General features: G+C 41.6%; 1 protein-coding gene across 4 annotated transcripts in view; it reads left to right on the top strand.

The window, feature by feature from the left end:
• Positions 1 to 21,371, top strand: part of THSD7A (thrombospondin type 1 domain containing 7A) — a 221,815-nt gene that overhangs the window by 164,341 nt on the left and 36,103 nt on the right. For all 4 annotated transcript variants that reach the window (XM_080974550.1, XM_080974552.1, XM_080974549.1 and 1 more), the window contains one exon: positions 18,088 to 18,266. In XM_080974550.1, coding sequence (XP_080830676.1) covers positions 18,088 to 18,266 — 179 coding nt within the window. The remainder of the gene's footprint in view (positions 1 to 18,087; positions 18,267 to 21,371) is intronic.

Genomic DNA, 21,371 nt, shown 5'->3' with positions numbered 1-21,371 from the left:
ACATTATGTTTCATTGTTTTTGCCGCAAAAGACTAACAGGGCCACTCCTCTGGAAATGCATTCCTATTGCATTTGTAAATTGGTATGGTTCACGAATCGGGTGCAAATCATAGAAAACTGGGCATTCGCATTCTGACAAAGAGCTAGAAGTCTTATTGCCTTTATTATTTATGTCCACACAGGCCAGCTGTCGCCTGTCCTCAAATTCAGTAGGTAGCAGCATCATTTTTTAGATGTTGAGGCCTGGCTTTATCTTGCCTCAAAAAAAAAAAAATAAAAAAAAAATAGTGCCTTTATCTTACTATTTTAAACTTCTTTTAGTTGACCAATAAATGCAATTCTGGATAAATAAGCAGTGGTTTTATGAAAAGTGAAATCTTTCCTTTTATATATATCTTTACACTTTACACTCATAGATCCACTGCAATCTATGGGGATTAAGATAGGAAGCTGAACTGCAGTGGTTCTCTTAAGCATGACTAACAGCAATCCAACCCCCCTTCTTGCTGATCAGGGGGAGGTGGGTTGAATTGCATGGAGGTGTCCCTCAAGCCAGTTCTGCTGGTCGCTCTTGGCCTTCTCTCAGCATTCACCTGCAGAGTGACATCAGCATCACCCCGCTAGCTTCCCCTTTAAGAGGCTGAGAGATAGCTCAGTTGGTAGACCAAAGATATGGGCAGGCTTTATGGGGATGGAGTGGGGCTGAACCAACCTGAGGTTCATTGGCTCTTGAGCTGGCCCATCTGTGGTTGCATACTGTCCCCACCTTCCCTCCTAGCTGCTATGTGTGGTGGAGCTGCAGATGTGGCAGTGTCCCCACAACTCTGTTAAAGCCCTGGGACCATTTCTAAAGTCCCAGATCATGGCTATACAAGTTTTGCATAGCAGATGCATTTTCATAGTCTCCGCAGAAGTGATATATTTAAGCACAAGCAGATTGCGGGACAGAGTCAAGGCGCATAACCTCAGTCAACCCCACATCATGTTAATTTGTACCCAAACGAAGACGCTTACATTTAGCTCTTCTACACTGCTGAGGTGTGTTGAGTCACATTTTAAGAGAGTTGTGGCTTCTCTGCATAACAAATTAACTGTGCTTGCTATTCTTTGCTGTTATACATAGCAAATCATTGTCTGTGAGCCTCCAAACAATTTTCACAGATTGGTGTGAGGTGTTTTGTTTAAAAACCAATCTGCTTATGAGAGCTATAAGACCTTGGAAAATTGGGAGCTGGATATAAAGGCTTCCAATCACACAAAATAAAAAAGCTGTGAGTCTAGAAACCTTAGACTATAGGTAACGCAAAATAATGAAAGACCTTCAGTCCGACAGAAGCAAGAGGGGCCTAGTGCCAATCATTGTAGCTCTGAAGGATTATTATTTGTAAGAGCAACTATAAAAACACTGGGAAATCAGGAACCATCTATTCAACAGTACAGAGTAGCTGAAGCGCAGGCAATGGAGCTGATGGAATTGCTATCTTGCAGTGTCAGACGGGAAATCTTATTATGTTGGATGGAATCCAAACTGTTTGCCACAAGAACACAACACTATCCAGTAAAGAAATTAATCTCTTTTCTTTTCTTTTGGTGCCGCTTCTGAAGTTTAGGAACTCCTGAGACACAGATTACTGGGTGAGACATGGTCTTACATAGACACCACTGACCTTGGGCCTGATGTGACCTATAACGATAATAAAGATAAATCAAGAGTACAGCAGAGGTAATCCTGTATACCGTCAGGATACGTAGCAGCAGGATTAGGGATAGCAGCATTAATAGACAAAGATTGTTGACTTTCCATTGGGTTGACGTTTGTTCCAACATCACTTTTCCAGTAAGACTTGTCGAGCTGCTTCATGTGTTAAGTTTTTAGTGTACGCCTGTATTGAACATATACATTGTACTTCTGTGTTTCAAAGCACATGCTGGACCTGGGTATTTTGTGAAACAGGAGTGGGGAACCTAAGGCCCAGGGGACCCTCCCAAGACCACACCCCTCACTAGTTTTGCTTCATAACCCAAGTGTCCTTCTGCCTGACTAGAATGTGTCCTTGAACTCTGATAGTGCCTTTTCTTTGGATGGAGGATAGAGGTGTGTGCGTGTGCACGCACGCATGCAGAAACTACCCTATTGTATATAGGTAAAAATAACATTCATTGCTCTGCCAGCTTTTGCCTCTGGTCTCATCTACCACTGGATGTGGCTAGAAGAAAGTTGCTCAGAAGGGAATGTGTCTCAGGCTGAAAAAAGTTCCCCACCCTTGCCCTAGAGGGAGCTCCTGATTGACCAGGGCTCTTTGTTACATCTCTTTGGGCTGTGCCATACAAAGCAGCCTCAACAGTGCTGAAGATGCTCCCATTCTTGCAACTGAAAGGAATCAATAACTTGTCTTTGTATTTTCGGTTGCATATCTATGCTGGATTGGTAGTTTACGTGGCAATATTTTGGCCTGTCATTCCCTGGACAAATTAGACAGTGTCCTTTTTATGACTAATTATTTTGTTACGGCTTTCCATCATGTTGGCTCACTTACTTGCGTGACAGTATTTCTAAGCTGCCCTGTAACAAAATTCTAAGGGCAGCTTTAATCAAGAAATAGTACAGTTTAAAATCCAGCGTCAATAACAAACAATAGTAAAATTAGGAATATAGGATACAAACAGTAAGAGAGAGCAAAAACGGTTTAGAAAGACTGGAGCGATAAAATATTTTCTCCTGGTGTCAAAATGACACCAAGATGGTTATCAGACAGGTTTCTCTGGGGAGCACATTCCACAGCAATGACCCCACCACTGAAAAAGCCCTGTGTTCTGTACCTAGTCACCATACCACCATACTTGGTGGGAGCACTTTGAGAAGGGCCTCCAAAGAAGACTTCAAGATCCAGGTATAGGCACACATGGAGAGAGGTGATTCTTCAAGTACCTTGATCCCAAGCTGTGAAGGAAAGTAAAGGAAAGCAGTACCTTGAATTGGACTGGAAGCCAGTGGAGATTGTAAAGTACTGGCATGATGTTAGAACCCTAGAGCTTTATTCTTAACTAATTTAAGTTTCCATACCATTTTCAAAAGCAGCTCCCCACACAGTGAGCTGCAGTTGTCTAAGCAAGAGGTAACTAGGGCATGAATTACTGAAGCAAGGCTGTCTCGTTCCAGGTAGGCAAGTAGGTAGTGTACTATTCTTAGCTGGTGAAAAGCTGTTCAGCTACAGAGGCTACTTGTGCCTTAGTAACACAAATGAATCAATGAACACCTCCAGACTACAAACCTGAACCTTTGGGGTAATGCAACCTGTTTAGAACAAGTAGAACACCACTTGCCCCATGGGGTAAGTAATCTCCAATATGCTTCAAAAATAATACTTTTTAAAAATCGCTTTTTTTTTTCAATGCACAATGAAAGAGACCAAATAAGAGAAATCTGTCAGTCATCTTGGGCATCACAAGAGAGACAACACACAAACCTCTCACAAATCTGTTTATATGTCTTCAGCAAAAATTAGATATTTGTCCATCTGTGATCGCTTATCAAAGCCTGGTGTGTTGGGTTTTTGAGGAGGTGGTGGTGGTTAGATTTCTAAAAAGAAAAAAAGAAAAAAGTGAGATCTGGGGACAATATGTCTCCTGTATATCATTTTTCTCTTGATCCATTTCTTTTGTAGCAATGTCAAAACTAAGTCATTTCATTGCCCAATTTGGCATTTCAGTTTTAATCTAAATCAAATGTGGGCATGGATTTTTTAAAGAACATTAATAATTTGACTTTTTTGGGAGGCACTACTGGAATTCAGAAAATATTTTAATTGTATTGAACTGATGTTTCCCCCAGATGATACTGTGTAACTCACTTCACCTCCATTTCTCATAGGTCTCCAACGTAATGCCAGTACATCTCAATAAAATCTTCAAAATTTGTGAATGGAAAACACCACAGAAAATGTTAAATGTCTTCAGTATATAGTACATGGTAATTAGGATATCTAGCATGTTCGTAACTTGTTTATTTGTTATTTACAGGCATTTCTTTCTTTTCTGCATTGATTTTATATTTAAAAACATAACTTAAAAACATAACTAAGCTTCAGTTTCAGAGAATAATACCCACAGCAAAAATCACACACAAATTACTCCCTACAAATTACAGTATAAAGAATAATGATTATTCTTATGGTTCCTTCAGCGTAAACAACTATGAGTTCCACAAAGTAGCTTATGAGATGGCAGCATTACATTATTAGTTTTCTTATTCCCATGCGCTACAAAATCAAACCACTCTGATCCAAAACTATCATTCTTTTTAGTCCCTCCAGCCAATTTTAATCCACTTAATATTTTAAAAACCTCTTAAGCAGTGTACCGTATGTATGATATAGAAACAGAATCTACTAATACAAAACCACAACTTGAAACTGATAAAACAATATACAGAAGATACATACACACAGTATAAAAACATACAGAATATGTTCTGGGGACTCATATGTGTAGAATTGTCCAGAACTGGGTAAAGGAAAGCCTGAACAAAAGTTTTTACAAGATGTCTGAATATATATATATGAATGACATGGATCAGTTATACCCCAACAGCGCTACACAAAGGTGTCAGAATTGTACCTTGCAAAATGTATAAGATCACAGAAACAAAAATGGTGGTAAAACTCAAAATGGTGCTGGAAAATGTAGGGAACTTTAAAGCACTATTCAATCACTGGTGTGCTTTCATGGAAACTTTCTGGGGCACTGAAAGGACAACAATCCATAATTCAAATAACTCTATAAAAAGCCATTTATAATACAAATAATATATAATATATATTTTGACCATCCCAACCATATTTTTTAAAAACCTTATAAAATGTGGGAGCACGCATGCCTTAATAGATGTAGTCTTTCCTTAAGCTTTGCTTGATCATAAAACAAACCAACATCAACCTAGTGCCCATATTTAGTCCTATAAGACTAAGATTCTAATGCTACACACACACAGTGCATGTCAGTGGCAGCTGCAATAGTTTGATTGGAGCATAAACTCACCTCTGTTGGCAGAGTCTAGTGGAGAGGAAGCACCACTGATGAAGACTCCTTGGTGTGATTCCTGCATTGTAGGGGGCCGTACTAGATGATCCTTGGGGTCCTTTTCATCTCTACAGTTCTATGGTTCTATGAAATGTTTGAGCAACACTGATGTATGGATAATGGACAATCAGGTTATCAGTGCTGGCTGTAGCACTTTTGACAGCAAAATCTCTATTCTTGCTGTATTCCCAGTACCAGTGGTACTCAAATAAATCTGAGTGCGTACTTCTGCAGCCCATTGCACCGGCATGACACATGAACCCTGTTCAGAGAAAATTACCACAGCCATTGCTGTTTGCTGGATGCTACTGACGGCAGACAGCTTTTGCCATTGTAATTTCAGAATGCTACTATATACGGAAATCGGACCATTGAGGATTATGACCATCTTCTCTTGTAACTCTTCTCTTGGTCAGCACTCTGATGCAGCAGAGAGATTTAACGTTTTTATATAGGTCATAATGCACTTCTTAATTCATGTCGGTTTATTTTTTAAGACCTCAGGCACAGTCAACCAGTCCAGGATGGCTTGTCTGCTGCCTTATTAGTGGGAGATTATTTCCCCCTTTAGCATTAATTAAATGAGATACATTGATTTGTGCTGACTCTACAAAGCTCTGTGTGGTTGCAAGGCTTAGGGGATTAGAGGGGAATATCTGTGCATCGGTGAATGTTTCTAGAACAGCTGTTGGGAGTATCCATGTGAAGTGCTGAATTTCTTATTTAATTGCTTATGCGTCTGATAGTAAACTCTCAGATGCTATAAAAGAGTCCATGTGGTTGCAAACATTGCTTTATTGTTTATGTGTACTCTTTCATCATTTTAAAAAGTCTTTTTTTACGAATTCTACCCTGCAGCTATGTGAAAGGAAAGTAAAATGAAATAGAAATGCAGAAGAAAGACTTTTAAAGTTCCACTTTGTCTTGCAATGTACCTTATGAAATACGATATTATTTCCACTGACGTGTCAGAGGTTATAAATTTATTTTAGCCATTTCGTGTATTCAGAAAAGTGGACTATGAACAAACAAATCAAGGTCAGAGTGAACTAGAATATATTCTGATTCCCTCCAGTACTACTGAATTCCACATCTCCATGTTGTACAGTGCTGTTGAGAAATTGCCTCTAATGAGCTTGATGGAACAATCTCTCTAATATATCATTGTCTGTGATTGTTGTCGGTCATGCAAATGGCAGCATAACCACAGAACTGCAGGCGGGCGAGGAGGTGAACGAGGAAGCAGTGTGGGTGGTGGTGGGTGGCAGCCTGCAGCCCAGACAATCCAGAGAGGAGCAGCCATGGCAGGGCTGCTTCTTCTTCTTCTTCTTCTTCTTCTTCTTCTTCTTCTTCTTCTTCTTCTTCTTCTGCAATTACTCATAGCCGAGTAAGATTGTCTTCCATAAACACGGTTTTAAATGTGAGTCTGTAAGTGACTGTGTGGAGGCCATTTCTGAATCCACACATCCTTCCACAGTGGGGACATAGGTTTCCGGGTGGTAGTTGATCACGGTGAGGGTTTGCTGAACATGCCTCTCTTAGCATGTTTCTCCCTTTTGTCCTGAGTTCAAGCGTCTTCAAAGCTCATTGCACCTTTGGTAAAGGCTGTTCTCCCATTGGAGCGCTCACAGGCCAGTGTTTCCCAGCTGTTGGTGTTTATACTACATTTTTTTTTTAAGATTTGCCTTGAGAGAGTCTTTGAACTTCTTTTGTTGACTGCCAGCATCAACTCCCCATCATCTGTCCTACTCGGTGGCTGCTGTGCACCTGACACGCTGCCTCTTTGGCCTCTGCAACGTTGGAGGCCAAGGAGAAAGAAAGCACAACAAAACAGAACTGTTGCTGGGGAGCTGCCCCAGCAGGCGAGTGTCCTTGGAGGTGATCAGGATGTAACTGGAGGCGAGTGGGTGGGTCAGTACAGGGCACACTTTCTAAGCCTTCCCACTCTCCCGCCGGTTACTGCTGATGGTTGCTGTGGGAGAAGGGAGAATGAAATAACGCCTTTCTTCTCTTGCTCTCTGCAGCAGTGGTGACAGGGGGAGAGCAAGGAGTCTTGGAAAACTCACCCTGTGCAGATCTGACCTCCTTTCCAGCCTGCCTGCCAGGGAAAAGGAGAAGATGATGATTTGGAGCAAGCTGTGAGGGGAAGGGGCTTGGTGAATGTTGTGGTGGTGGGGATGATGATGAACAAAATCAATCCTCCTGGCAAATGGGGAATATCCCCTCCCTCACCCAAGTTTAGGATATTCCACCATTCTTCAGAAGAGTTTCTTGTTCTTTGAGGAAAATTAAGTGGCTCGTGTAAATGTAAACAAGGTTTAATAATAAAACTGTAGCAAAATAACATAATGTCTGAGAGAAACTAAAACAACATCATGAGAGGCTAGTCTGAGGCAAGAAAGCTAGAAGAGGCAGTTGGTCCCTCTTAACTGACAGGATACACACAAGCCTCGCCCACCAGATACCCAACATTCCACTGATCAATTTTGGCCCAATTGTTTTTCTTACAGTGAAGGGTTGTGGGGTGGGTGGGTAGGATTGGCAAGCAGAGCTAGCAGGATCGGCAGCCCCAGAATTTCTAAAAGAAATGTGTGATATGTATGAGATGCTTGAATTAGCACCCAAGATTATACTGCCTTTGCATTTGTCCCATTCAGATATGCATAGATCATTGCTTTTTTATTTTCTTGATGCAATTTTTATAATACAATGAAATCCAGTGAGATTCAGGTAGAAATTGAGTCTTTCAAAGGCTGTGGCACACCTTCCATTTCCTGACCTCCATGCACCTGGCAGACACTGGGTGTTGAGTTTGCCAAGCATGTATTGGCAGGGGAGCCCAATCCATAATACTCAGAAATATGAAATGATAAGAGCATGAGTTGAACGGGAAAACAACAACAACATAATATTGTGGCATGGGTAGAGGACGGCTATGGCAAGGTTTAGTAATGGCCACCAACTTAGGTGGCTTCAAAAGATTAGACATAGGAGATAACAATGGTTGCTAGCCAATAACTTCCAGTATTCATTCCAGAATAAGATGAATAGCAGTTCCTGAGGAGCCAAAATAGGGAGAGTGCTATTGCGCTCATGTTCTGTTTATGGACTTCTCAAAGGACACTGAGAGGATGCTGACTAGATGGGCCTTTGGTCTGATCCTGCAGAGCTCTCCTTATGTTCTTAAGAGCTTGTCCCAGAATTCACTCTTAAGCTTACCTGCTATGAGTGTGTCTATGTTTGTGTAGGGAAAACCAGTGTAGGGAAAAACAGATGTTTCCTAATGGCAAATTGGAGGATGAGGGCAAATAGTTCTGCCACTAACCTGAAATCATTTGCTTTGGTGTACTTTCCACTTAAACGGTAAGACTTGCATCCCAATAAACATGCTTAGGATCAAGATATTAGAATAAATGATATAGTGCCTTCTTGCAAAGGCTAGTATGTGTCATGATGGCATGATAATCATAAATGTTGATGAGATAATTCAATAACAGTTTAGTCAAAAGGTGCTGTGTTTCTTCATCCGTGTCTGGTTGCTGCATCATAGCACGTTGATGCGCAAGGAAGACTCTCTTGCCATTTTAACTAGTGTCATCGTTTCTAATCTCGCAGTGAGTCATGACCTGTGAGGTGTCCATTAGCATGAAAAAGTAGGGAAGCCTCTCTTCAGTAAAGAACGGACCAAACTGCTAATGCAGAAGATCAATTGCTGTGTGCCACTGAAGCCTTGGAGGCTAATCCTGAAAACAAGATAAAAGACATGCCGTTGTTCAATTCATCACTCCATGGGCTCTTGTGACATAGCCATGAATACAAATACTGTCAGGTAGACTGTAAATACCTTTGAAAGTCAAGGGAGATTCAAGAAGTGGTGTCCTTCACTAAACCTAGAAGATCAGTTCTGTACTTGCACAAAGTAAAAATATATTGGAATATCAGTATCTATATAATACATGGGTGCACAATTCCAAGTTTATATTTCTACAAATGTGTAGCTGCAAATGTTGATTCACCCACTTTCTGTGAGGTAGCTGTATCTTTTGAAAATGTGTCCGACATGATAAACGTTGGGTTATTTATGAATTACAACGAGGGTTTTTGTTTTACTGGAGAAAAGCTCATGTCTGCTCTCCCTCCGTTTTTTACTTTTATTATTTGAAGGTTTTCCCATTTATACTGCTTGGATCATTGTTATCCATCTTTGTAACTAATCTGTATAGAAGACTGCCTAAGAAACTGGGGATGGTGAGATAGTCAACCCATATTTTATGGCTTTTAATCCAACCCGTGGAAGAGAATAAAAATATATATTAAAAAACCTTTATGATCACAGACTAAGTTGTGTGGCAGATTCATTTGGGGTGCTATATTTGCCAGACTTTCAGGTATAATTCCTAAACTCTGTTGATCCAGTGTAATGCTTTCAGGGCCACATTAAGACTTGAGAGGCAGGCAATATATTTCATCCCTACCCTCTTCTCACATATAAAGCAGATGCACATCAATTTATCATTTACATTAGGGGAGACTTACCTGTGACCCTGCAAATGTTGCTGGGCTACAATTAATTCCCACTAGCCTCAGCCAGCATACCCAGTGTTCAGGAACAATGGGAGTTGTAGTCCAATATCTTCAAGGCAGCCGTGCTTTACATGAAAAAACCCATAGGTCAAAGAATCAAAACAACTTGGCCTCCTCCCCTCCATTACCTCATTACATTACATTTCTTTTTAAGTACTTATTTTCTCAGCTTGGCTCACTTCCAGCATGCCCCCCTTTCTTCTTTTCATGTCAAAAGACCACACATCCCACTTTATATTTTAATAGGGCTGCCATCTGAACAGCTGTCCCTTCACATCTACTCGGTGGCTTCCCTGACTCACTTATCCTTTAATAGTGCTAACTAGCATGGTGCCGTTTTCAAGGATAAGTTGTTGAAATTAGGTACCCTATATAAACTGGGTGATTCATGAGTAGGGATAAGGGAGGAATTTGGTTCAGTTCATATTATAGATGAATATATCAAATCCATACTTTCCAGAGCAAGAACCGGCATCCTTTGAAATTTGCACTTATCCAAAGTTTGTGATGCAGTTATCCAACCAAGCCATGCTTAATAATAAGAAGAATAAGAATAAGAATAAGAATATATTAGGGGACATTGTGCATAAAAAATATGTTAGTAAAAATAACATACAAAAATGCACTATATTGGAGGAAATTGCTTCCTGAAACATATGCATTATTCAGAACTGTACCAAAACATGTTTATTAGGAGAAATTCACATTAAAATGCTAATAAATTTACATTAGGTTTTTTTAAAAAACCAAAATATTTGCAAATTGCTGCAGAAATGTGAAGAACCGAAAACTGGAAAAATGAGAAACTGAAAGATCCTTCCAACTCTGTTCAAGAGGATCTCATGAATCAGCTTCTAGTACCTGAACAAGGTGTTCATAGTCAGTCCTTTTCCCATAACGTCCCATCTGTACCTCATTTAATAATCACTTTTTCATGATAGGGTCACTCTGTGGGCTGGTTCAGATGTAACACGAAACCATGGTTTAGAGATTACCAACCCAGATAGGTGGGGTAGTAATAATAATAATAATAATAATAATAATAATAATAATAATAATAATCCAGTCCCACTCCCCTGTCCTTTCTTCCAGGAAAAGGTTTTTGCTTCTGTTTTGTTTTTGTTTTTATTAACCACAGGCCTCATATTTCATCCACACCTGAACAAACAGCAATTAAGCTTAGCTACTGGTAATAGAAACAAGGTGACTTCACACCTTGGTTTTTGTACTTGGCTTGTTTAAATTAACTGTGGTTGGATGACATGCTGAACTGAGGCTAATATAAAATGGAAGCTGAAGGTTGTGATCATTTCCTTACAACTGTACCAGTCAGAGGAAGAAAGCGGAGATGGAGCCCATGAAAACTCAGAGAAGTTAGGCTCAATCAATAATGGTTTAGTCTTACATTTAGACACAGCCTGCATGTTTATCTCTTCTCATATCATCCTGCATCTGTTCCTCCCATACACATATTTGCCATTCCTCTAATTTCTCCTTGCCATTTGCTCTTCTGTGTCCCTCTTGTTTTCTTCTGTATGAGTGGTTACATCCATTTTTCTTTGTCTGTGTTATTAAAACAGAAATATGGAAGAACATTTGGCCTACGCATGTGAAAGATGATAAATGTCTTGGCCAACTGTTGGGAACATCAGGTCAAAAGGCTGGAATTAAGTATTTTTCCATTACAATTAAGACTTAACCAATTTTGCAGATGTCCAGTTTCATCATGAGTCACATCGCATGACATTGTAAATACATTTAACAAAGCATAGTTTATGATTCTAAGCTTTGGGATGGGCATAGTAGTCTTTCTGAGCGTTTTCTATTGTCTGGAATTATAAGAGGACTTGTATCTAAAAATTCATGTAGGTGTAACAGGAAGTGCTACATTGGTAGGGGATAGTCTGGTATTTCTGCTAGGAAGGCAAGAAGGCTTGCAAAATAAGTCCTTAGGAGCTATCATGTTGCTTCCTAATAGTATAGGAAAAAGTACTTCCTGTATAGGGAGAAAGTACAAAGCTATAGATATATCCCAAGGACTGCAAAGAACATATGTTTGCTATCAGTATCAGGTTTTTATTTATTTAGTTTAAATGTACAAATCTGCTTGGTGTAATATTTAATGTGCTATAAAAAGCTAATGTTTAATGCGAATTATATAGTCCCCTGCAATTCGTATATTTAATTGCCCAAAGCCATGTTGGTCCATTAGAACTGCAACATAACCATAATAAATACCTTGACTAGGATTAACTAACAATCACAAAACTGTTACTTTAATTATTTTGGTGGGTGCATGTTTTCCTCTTTTGAACATTTGCAGTCTAACATAGTCCTGTGCATGTTTACTTAGAAGTTGGTTCGGTAGTACTTACTCATGGGTAGGTGTGTTTAGGATTCCAGTCCTACTTTTTAAAGAGATACATGGCTGACTTCAGTATTGGTCATAGAGAAACACAGCATCTGACTTCTCTTCTGAGTTTGCTCACAATGGGAAGAGTGGTGTTTCTGCTGGTGTGGAAAAATACTGGGTTGCTTGGACTATCTCGTAGTGCTGTGTAGACAATATTTGCTTTTCTCGTGTCTACCAAGATAGACAACTTTGTGCACTAACCTGATAACAGAATAGTAATATAGTATGACTAAAGCAGCAAATATGTTGATTTAGCAATAAACAAGCTAAACAGAAGCTGATGGAAAAGAGAAACCCAATGACAGTCATTACCTAATCAGAAAAGTGAAAATGAAGCAGTCCAGTTGGTGGGCAAAGGAGACAGCTGGATCTTTCTGTTCCTAACCAAAGTGAGCTATAAGAACCTGCTTGTCTTTGCAAATATACATACCGGTGAACTGAAATAATCCAGCATCTCTAGCAGACTCTAGTCCACAAAAGCTTATGCCTCAATAACTCTCTTGGTCTTTAAGAGGTTTTAAAGCAGAGGTTGGATGGTCATCTGTCACTGATGCTTTAGTTGAGATTCCTGAGTTGCAGGGGGTTGGAGTAGATGACTCTTGAGGTCCCTTCCAAATCTACAATTCTATGTTTCTGTTACTCTTACCTAAGACTCTTTGTTATGTTTGCAGTGACCTGCAGCTCTTCTATTTGAGGCCATTTTGTGGAGATGGAGTGGAGAAACTGCAGCCTTCCAGATGGTGTTGTATTCCAGCTCCCATAACCCTGACCACGGACCATGTTGATGGGATGGGAGTTAAGGTTTTATAGCATCTGGTGGACTGCAGGTTCCCCACTCTTGGCTGTGATTTGTGTGTGCCAATCCCTCGCGCATCAAAGTAGTTTTGAATGGTGCCATAATCAGCCAACGCAGATGAGTCCCAGGAAGCCTCCGACATATGCCAAAAAATCAGCTTCCAGAGAGTATGTGGCTTTTATCTTCAGTCCCATCTAACTTTTCCATGGGCAGGATGCCCATAGACTTGTTGCAATGCACCCCTGAAGCTTGTTCAGTTGAGCTTACATAAGCAATCTGTTAATATAGTAATGGGCATACTGCAGTTAGATAGTTTGGAATAAAAGACCACAAGTACTAAATATTGGATGCATTAGACTGCGATTTTAAATCATTTAAATTACAAATGTAATAGCATGTGCTTCTTTTTTTAAAAAAAAAATCTTTAAAATACAGCTCATATGATACCAGCTTGCTGTAGTCCTTGCTCACTTACTCGCTTGCATTGGATATTTGCCTGTTCTAAATGCTTCTGAAAGCACTGGCTAAGCATGTATCTTGTTTTCCTATACTGCCTCCCTAACTGCTTCTCAGATTTCATTTTGCATTAGGAGATTCGTTTATTACCATTACAGCATGTCTGCTGCTGCAATCTCTGTCTCCCATACGGCACTAGTGATACAGGGATGTTTGTGTTGTTGCAAGTTTGGGGGTTTTCATTGTTGAAAGAGCCAGGCAAGTTTCTTGGAGAGTTAACGGCCCCTAAGTGTGGGTCCTTAGTATAAGAAATGAAGCTGCTCTGTGCCAGAGGGCAAATTGGGTGGTAGTGAGAAGACAGTGGTCAGAGTTGGGTGTGAGAACTGGCTAGAATCAGGCTGCTGGCAGCAGCCAGAGAATGAGAGCCATGCTTGAATCCAAGGTTGTACGGCTTATGGGAAAAGGAAGACCTTTTGGGCTGTTAATGCTGTGAGCCCCTCCGTCATAGGCTCAGGTTGTACATATGTGTAAATAAGTCATATCTCATAAAGGCAGCACAGTCTCTGCTGTCCCTCATTCTGAGGAAACCCTGGGTGAGCTCCTTGCAACCCCTGGAATCTTGCATCGCTCAGAGATTGAAGTGGTGTACAACCGTATTATGGGTAGCATTCCCCACCCTGGCATCAGCCATCAACACAGGGCGTTTTGTTGTTGTTGTTGTTGTTGTTGTTGTTGTTGTTGTTGTTTAGTCGTCTTAGTCGTGTTCGACTCTCTGTGACCCCATCAACCAGAGCATGCTTTGGAAACTCTCACTTTCTTCTCAAAGCTTCTCCTTTCTATGTCCCTGGAGTTTTCTTGGCAAAATACTGGAGGGGATTGCCAGTTCCTTCTCCAGGTGGATCACATTTAGTCTAAACTTTCGGCTATGACTTGTCTGTCTTGGGTGGCCCTGCACGGCATAGCTCATAGCTTCTTGGAGTTATTCAAGCCCCTTTGCCACGACAAGGCAGTGATCCATGCAGGGGAACACAGGGCATAGGCATCAGCAATCAGATTTAAGCCATGTAGGGGGTGTCTGGTTAACTCAGGGCCTGTTCAAACATTATCACATTGGCATGTATCGTATATCCACATATTCTTTCCTATAGTAATATTCAAGTGGTAGTCACAAGAAGCTTGGTACCAAATGTGACATACCCACACCTTCTTCCATGCATTTAATAAATGACTACACTTAGTGGCTCATCTTACAAGGATGTTGTAAGGATAATAGAATACACTGAACCCTTGAAAAATATACCAGCCTCCCCCAACCTGGTGGCCTCCAAATGTTTGGGCCTGCAACTTGGAAGGTTTCTGTATGAGGGAGATGACCTGTCAGAAATTCTTAAGAGGAGTGAGAGAGGAATCATGCCCCTCTTGTTGCTGAAATAATCCCCGGGGTGATGAATCCCTGAGTGAAGTGCACCAACTGCGAAAGCATTTCCTCGAGGCCAGTTTCCTCAGCACGCGATCCTTTCAGCGGTGAAGGAGCAGCTCTGCTTGCTGCCAAAAAGACCCTTGGAGAATTGGCTGGAGGTAGCCAGGGGAGGAGGAGAACTGGGCTCAGAGGGCTATTTCCCCATCTTAAGGTCCCAGGATGAACATCATCTGGTGAACCGGGTTCGTGTCCCTGCTCCTCCACATGCAGCTGCTGGGTGACCTTGGGCTAGTTATACTTCTTTGCAGTCTCTCAACCTCACTCACCACACAGAGTGTTTGTTGTGGGGGAGGAAGGGAAAAGAGAATGTTAGCTGCTTTGAGACTCCTTTGGGTAGTGATAAAGTGGGATATCAAATCCAAATCATTCTTCTTCTTCTTCTTCTCAAACTCCCAGTCCTACTTTGAGAGCACCAATCCTTTACTGCCAAGGACATTCCAGATTCGGTGTGTGTGTGTGTGCAAGGGGAGGGGGGTTGATGCAAGGGGTTGTTTCTATCCCTCCCCATTATTTTTCTGCAAGGGCCATGGGCCTGCTCTGCTCTTCAGTTTAACACAATGGATACCTGCATGTAGCCATACCTCTACAATAATACAAGAAACAAATGGGGTCTGCTATAAAATGCTGCAGTGTGGAGTGCTCCTATATTAGTGTTCCAGTCCACTAGCCATGCCCTCTCCCAGGATGCTCCATTTCATTCCATTCCCCAATAGTAAGTCAGCATTCTGTAGCCCCTGAGCTTAGTTCTAATTTGGCCTTTTTTTGCGGTATGCTTCCCCCTTAGGGGGTTGTTGCACTCCTTTGTGGTTTTTGTTCCATAAGCATCAGCCCTCATACCCAAACATCAGAAACAGAAAGTTGGGGGGAATGATAATGGGATTTTGCTATACTGGTGGCCAGCTAACAGCAGTGTAGTTTGTTCAGGATCCTGCAGCTCTCTAGCAACGCCAATATTAACAGAGCATAGGATTGTATTGCTACAGAAGCAAGCGGATATAACAGTACAAAAATAACTGAATGGTAAAAAAAGAATAACCAGACATGATTGCATGTGTTTTATACCCATCTTCAGTGCTTTGTTTTCAAGGTCAATGGTTTGCATGTAACGTCTGCTTCCACAGCAGGTAGAAATCCCTAAATAAATGAATATATTGTCTCTTAAAAACAGTGTAATTCAGTTCTGTAGCCAGATGCTCACAAATGAAAGTTTTGAAACCCTTTCCTTGTGTTTAAGAATAGATACTCATGTGTGGTTTTTTGCCAGTCACATTCCTTTTTATTGCAGTCCCGTTGTTTTATACTCCAGAACTAAAATGGGTGAGCTGCTAAGCTATTTCCTAATGACCTGTCTTACTTTGAGGTGGGGTGGGGAGCCTGTGGAAGAATGGGAGCTTAAATGGACTCTTACATCACATTAGTTTGTGACGCCTGGAAGGGGGGGGGGGCAAAGAAAGTCTTAACATATCTACAGGCTGGAGTTGTACAGGCCTTTGACCATAAGCACCAGTACTTTAAAGTACAAGTTGCACCTGTAAAATATTGCAGCCTATCCTCTCTCATTGAAAGGAATGTTCCTGTTTGGGTGCCAGCCAGCCAGTCTTTCCTAAGACAATCCAAGATGTTCAAGATCAGGGATCAGCAAACTTTTTCAGCAGGGGTCCAGTCCACTGTCCCTCAGACCTTGTGGGGGGCCGGACTATATTTTGAAAAAAATATATGAATGAATTCCTATGCCCTACAAATAACGCAGAGATGCATTTTAAATAAAAGTACACATTCTACTCACGTAAAAACATGCTGATTCCCAGACCGTCTGCAGGCCAGATTTAGAAGGCGATTGGGCCGGTTCCAGCCCCCGAGCCTTAGTTTGCCTACCCATGTTCAAGATGCTCTATCTTTCCCACCCTATGCCCAATTTCCCCCTTTTTGTTTTCAAGCTGATACTTAGCATTCCCTGATTGCCGAGCACTATCAGTCCTCATAGGGCTGTTGTGGAGAGGGGTGTGTGTACCCCCCCTTTTGTATTTTTGAAACCTCAGGCTTCCCATTTGCATGCTGATCACTCCCTCTGGTTCTTTGGTAGCACCACTTCGCCTCCATTTCTGTCGGCCACCACCACCTGTGTTCGCAATTAGTGGGAGTGATGTCGCATATTTTATACACCGCGCATAGTGCAAAGTGTACTTTTGCATCAAAGTCTTCTGGCGGTGGGGGTGGGGTGGGGGTGAGGAGAGAGTTCTAAGGCTTGTGGCAATAGACCCTTGTTTAGCCTAATCGAACTACTATCACCTTTAAACCCATCAACACTTGGAGAAAGCATCTGTCTTTCCTTCGGAGCATTTACAAGTGAGGGCAGATGGCTGTTAATCTGCAGATCATTGATGTGGCAGATCACACTCTCTCCTCCCCTCTTAGACCCGATAGATAAAATGTTAAGTTCACTGGTTTCAAGAGGATCAGGCGCCTTTGGTCTGGCTAGTATGCAAACATATGTTGCAGCCACCACAAGATATTCCTTGCTTCAGCTATGGAAGGGTGTGCTGACAAACTGACTCAAGAGACACCTTTCATTCAATATACCTCTGTGGAGTGTGACAGTGATGTAATGAGAGACAGGGCAGCGTCAGTTACGTTCCAGCTGTCAAAAAGTCAGAGAACGGCAGATACCAGATGAGCATGAATCCTAATAAGACACCGCAGCAGACGCTCAGATATTACCCCAGCACTGTCTCTGGGTGCGTGTATCTGCTTCTTAGTTGAATTTTAATATCGTCCTAATGACGAAGAAATTTCTGCGCTCGCAGACTCCTGCCAAGTCAGAGTTTGAATCCCAAAAGCACACACTGTAGGTGGATGGGAGGGAGGGCTTCATATACATGCCTGTCTCTCTAAGCGCTAGAATGTGGGGGTCACCCAATGAAATTATGGGCAGTCGATTCAGGGAGGACAAAACATGGTACCTCTTTTCATTTATGTAGTGATGGCCACTAGTTTAGAGGGCTTTAATGGGGATTAGACAAATCTGTGGAAGAGAGGGTATCAGTGTCTATTAGCCAGCGAAACTGAGCCTCTGTGTTCGTCAGTGATGTGCCCCCGGATACCAGCTGCTGGGAGGCAGCTGCAAGAGAAGGTAATTGCCTCTATCGCAGGCTCATGGGCTTCTTGAAAGAATCTGGCTAGCCACTATGGGGAGCAGGATACTGGCCTCATTTGGCTTTTGGTCTGCTCCAGCAAGGCTCTTACATCCTGGCGTTGTGCTGTTGTTTTGTCTCCACTCAGGGTACATCGAGGAAGCTTGCATAATTCCCTGCCCCTCAGACTGCAAGCTCAGCGAGTGGTCCAACTGGTCTCGCTGCAGTAAATCCTGTGGCAGTGGGGTGAAAGTCAGGTCCAAATGGCTCCGGGAGAAGCCCTACAATGGCGGAAGGCCTTGTCCCAAGTTGGATCATGTCAATCAGGTAATTCTCAGCACATTGCCATCCGTCATTCTTTTACATTTCAAAACTGAGTTGTTCTCTCTCCTGAATACATCACTGAAGAGAAGGCTATCAAAATACATAGAGCATCCTCCAATGGTTTTTTTAATTCACTTAGTCTAAGTTGTCTTCCCTCACTTTGATGCTTTTTACGTATTTGGAGTCAGTTCAATGCCTGTTCACTCTTTTCTTTCCTTCTTAGCATGTGGGATCCTTGTTGGTTAATACTAGGACAGCAGCCTTTAATCATTCAGTTTTAGATTAATTGATTAACAATGTTTTTAATGGACTAAAAAGAGACCCTAACCCATCAAAAACACTCAAATTAATATTGTTACACGCAACCTCCATCTCCACTGAGTGATGCGAGAGACTTCAAGGACCCTAGCACTCGCCCAGGGCTTGTGTTTCCTCCTGGGAATAAGGCACAGCAGAGTCTTTATTATATATGGCTTATTTACACATATATGCAACCAGGACTTTTTTTACAGCCAGAACTCAGTTCCAGCACCTCTCAGGTGGGTGCCATTGCCATTATAAGACAACAATAGAGGTGTTCATGGTGAATTGTGGCACCTCTTTTTCTAGAGTAATAATAATAATAAAATAATAATTTTATTTATACCCCGCCCTCCCCAGCCAAGATGGGCGGCTAACACCAGGTATAAAAACAATTGATTAAAATACAACTTAAAAAATAGCACTGTATATACCACCTGGACCTAGATGAAGAGATTTCAGAGCATCCACATCCCAAGAGGGCCTCACAAGAAGTCATGCTCTGTGTCTCTTACGTTCCGGCCTGTCACAGCCAGCCCACATCATGTTCTGCCCCTGCTTCTCTGCTTCCCAAACCACTTGCAGAACTGACACTTTCCCCCTGTTGGCTTATGTCATCCACTTTGAAATCCTAACCCTTTTGGTCTCTGCCCACCAACACACAGCTGGAGGAGGGTCTCCCCTCTTTGTCTGGCAGTCTTTTCTCTCTCTTGATAGGTTCCCTGATGGGCATCACCCATCTTTGTCTTCTCTGTGCCTTACACTCAGCTAGTCCTGTCAGGCTGGCCTGACTCATTAACATAAGCTGCATCTAGCAGCCTTTGGCACAGTTTAATCAAACCTTGATTAATTCTACCTTTTATTAAATCCAAGAATTATGGGTGCCTTGCACCCACAAAACTGGCACCCCGACATATAATGATATTTAAAATACCATAAATCAGTATGTACAGGCTAAAAGCTTCCCTGTTGGATAGCAAGGCCGAACTTACACCCTAATAACTGTTAATGTATTCTATTGTTGTACTGTGTATTTGGATCTATGGGCCACAATAAAGCTCACTCTTTCTGTGTGTGTGTAAATAGTTATAAAAGCTGAAGTTAGCAGGCACCATCTTAAAAGAGGCATCGCTTTTTCACTCTCACAATAAAGGAATTTTAAGATGGGTTTTTGCCCTGCGACATATGGGTCGTGTGAAAAACAAAGCATCCCTCTCCCACTCCCAGCAACATTATTGTTTTAATAATATGCAGATTTAATTATTTAATGGATTAAAACTCAACTACCAACTCAGGTTTCTTTAATTGGTGACAGCTCTAACTCATAATGGTTCATTGGTATTCTAGGGGAATGTTCTTTTATATGTTTGACCAGACCAAGAGGGGAGCGATGGGGAGGGCTTTGTGTGTAAGCGTGAAGGAGATCATAGTCATATGCAGGAGAATCTTAATGCTGATGCTGAACCATCGATGGATGTTTAATAAGCTCTAGATGTGCATGGCCTCTGCTCTTGGTTTCATGACAAACTGAACAGAAGGGGGAAAAGAAAGAGGGTTTTGTGCGTCTTCTCAGACTTGATTAATGTCCACCTTGAGTTTTGATTTAATCTGCATTTCCCCCCCAGCAAATGAAACAGCCCAAGTTTTCATTTCCATAAATTCCCCTGTAGTGGGGAGCTGGGAAGAAGATGCAAAAGTAGGGTGTGTGGATGTTGGCGGTTCTCATCTAAATAAGATGTGCATTTACTGGATGCCATTGTGTTGACATTTTGCAAGCACAGAAGGAAATGGCCCGCTGATTTGATTTTCCACTTAAGAGGATGTAATTAGTTCTAGTTTAGAACATAATAAGTGTTAAACTAAAGCTAATAAACCAAGTTTGTAATCCAATTTAACACCAAACAAAAGTAGGCATGAAGGCTAGGCTGTGTGGGTGAGGTATTCATAGCGGGGTAAAAAACATTTTAATAGGAGGGGCTGATACCAAATCTTCTGCTTTCAGACTAATTCACAGTACTTAGAAACATGCTTTCTTTTTCTAGATAACAAAAATAGTAAATGGTTAGATATCTGTGGTCTAAAGATAGTGAGAGGTTTATTTCTACAACGATGCTGCCCTCTAATGGTGGCTAGTGTCATAACGTCCTTGGCTTTTTGTTAGAAGGCTTCACCCAGATCTGCCCATGTCTAGTGCTAATCTTCAAGTGTTTCTCTTCTTTATGTGCTTCCTCCTTCTAAAATTGAAGTCTTGCCCTTTTTAATTTTTGAACTGAATTTGCACACACAAACCCATCTATTGGTACCGTTTACTGAAACTCGATAGGCTTTTCCCGTGATGGTGTTCATGGATTGGGAAACGGTTATGGGTTGCTTCCCCCCCGCCCCCCGGTCCCCTCCAACCTAAAGAAAGTGCCAGGGGTAAACATAACAGCACCTAGGGGTAAACATAACAGCAAAAAATCTAAGTCTATTTAAGGATAATTATGAAAAATGCTGGGCAGAAATTAAGAGAGACTTAGATAGTTGGTCAAAATTGAAACTTTCTTTGTTAGGCCGAATTGCTGCTATCAAGATGAATGTATTGCCAAAGATGTTGTTTTTATTTCAAACACTTCAGGTTTTGGACAAGACGGAGTGCTTTCAGAAGTGGCAGAGAGATATTTCTAAGTTTGTCTGGCAGGGCAAAAAGCCCAGAATTAAGTTTAAGATATTAACTGATGCGAAAGAAAGAGGGGGCTTTGCCCTGCCAGATCTAAAGTTGTATTATGAGGCCGCAGCGTTCTGCTGGCTAAAAGACTGGCTACTTCT

This window comes from Podarcis pityusensis (genome assembly GCF_964106645.2).
Source record: "Podarcis pityusensis genome assembly, chromosome: 12".
In the NCBI taxonomy this organism is placed as follows: Eukaryota; Metazoa; Chordata; class Lepidosauria; order Squamata; family Lacertidae; genus Podarcis; species Podarcis pityusensis.
Note: the sequence above shows the minus strand (reverse complement) of the source record. Positions and strands in the feature narration are given on the sequence as shown.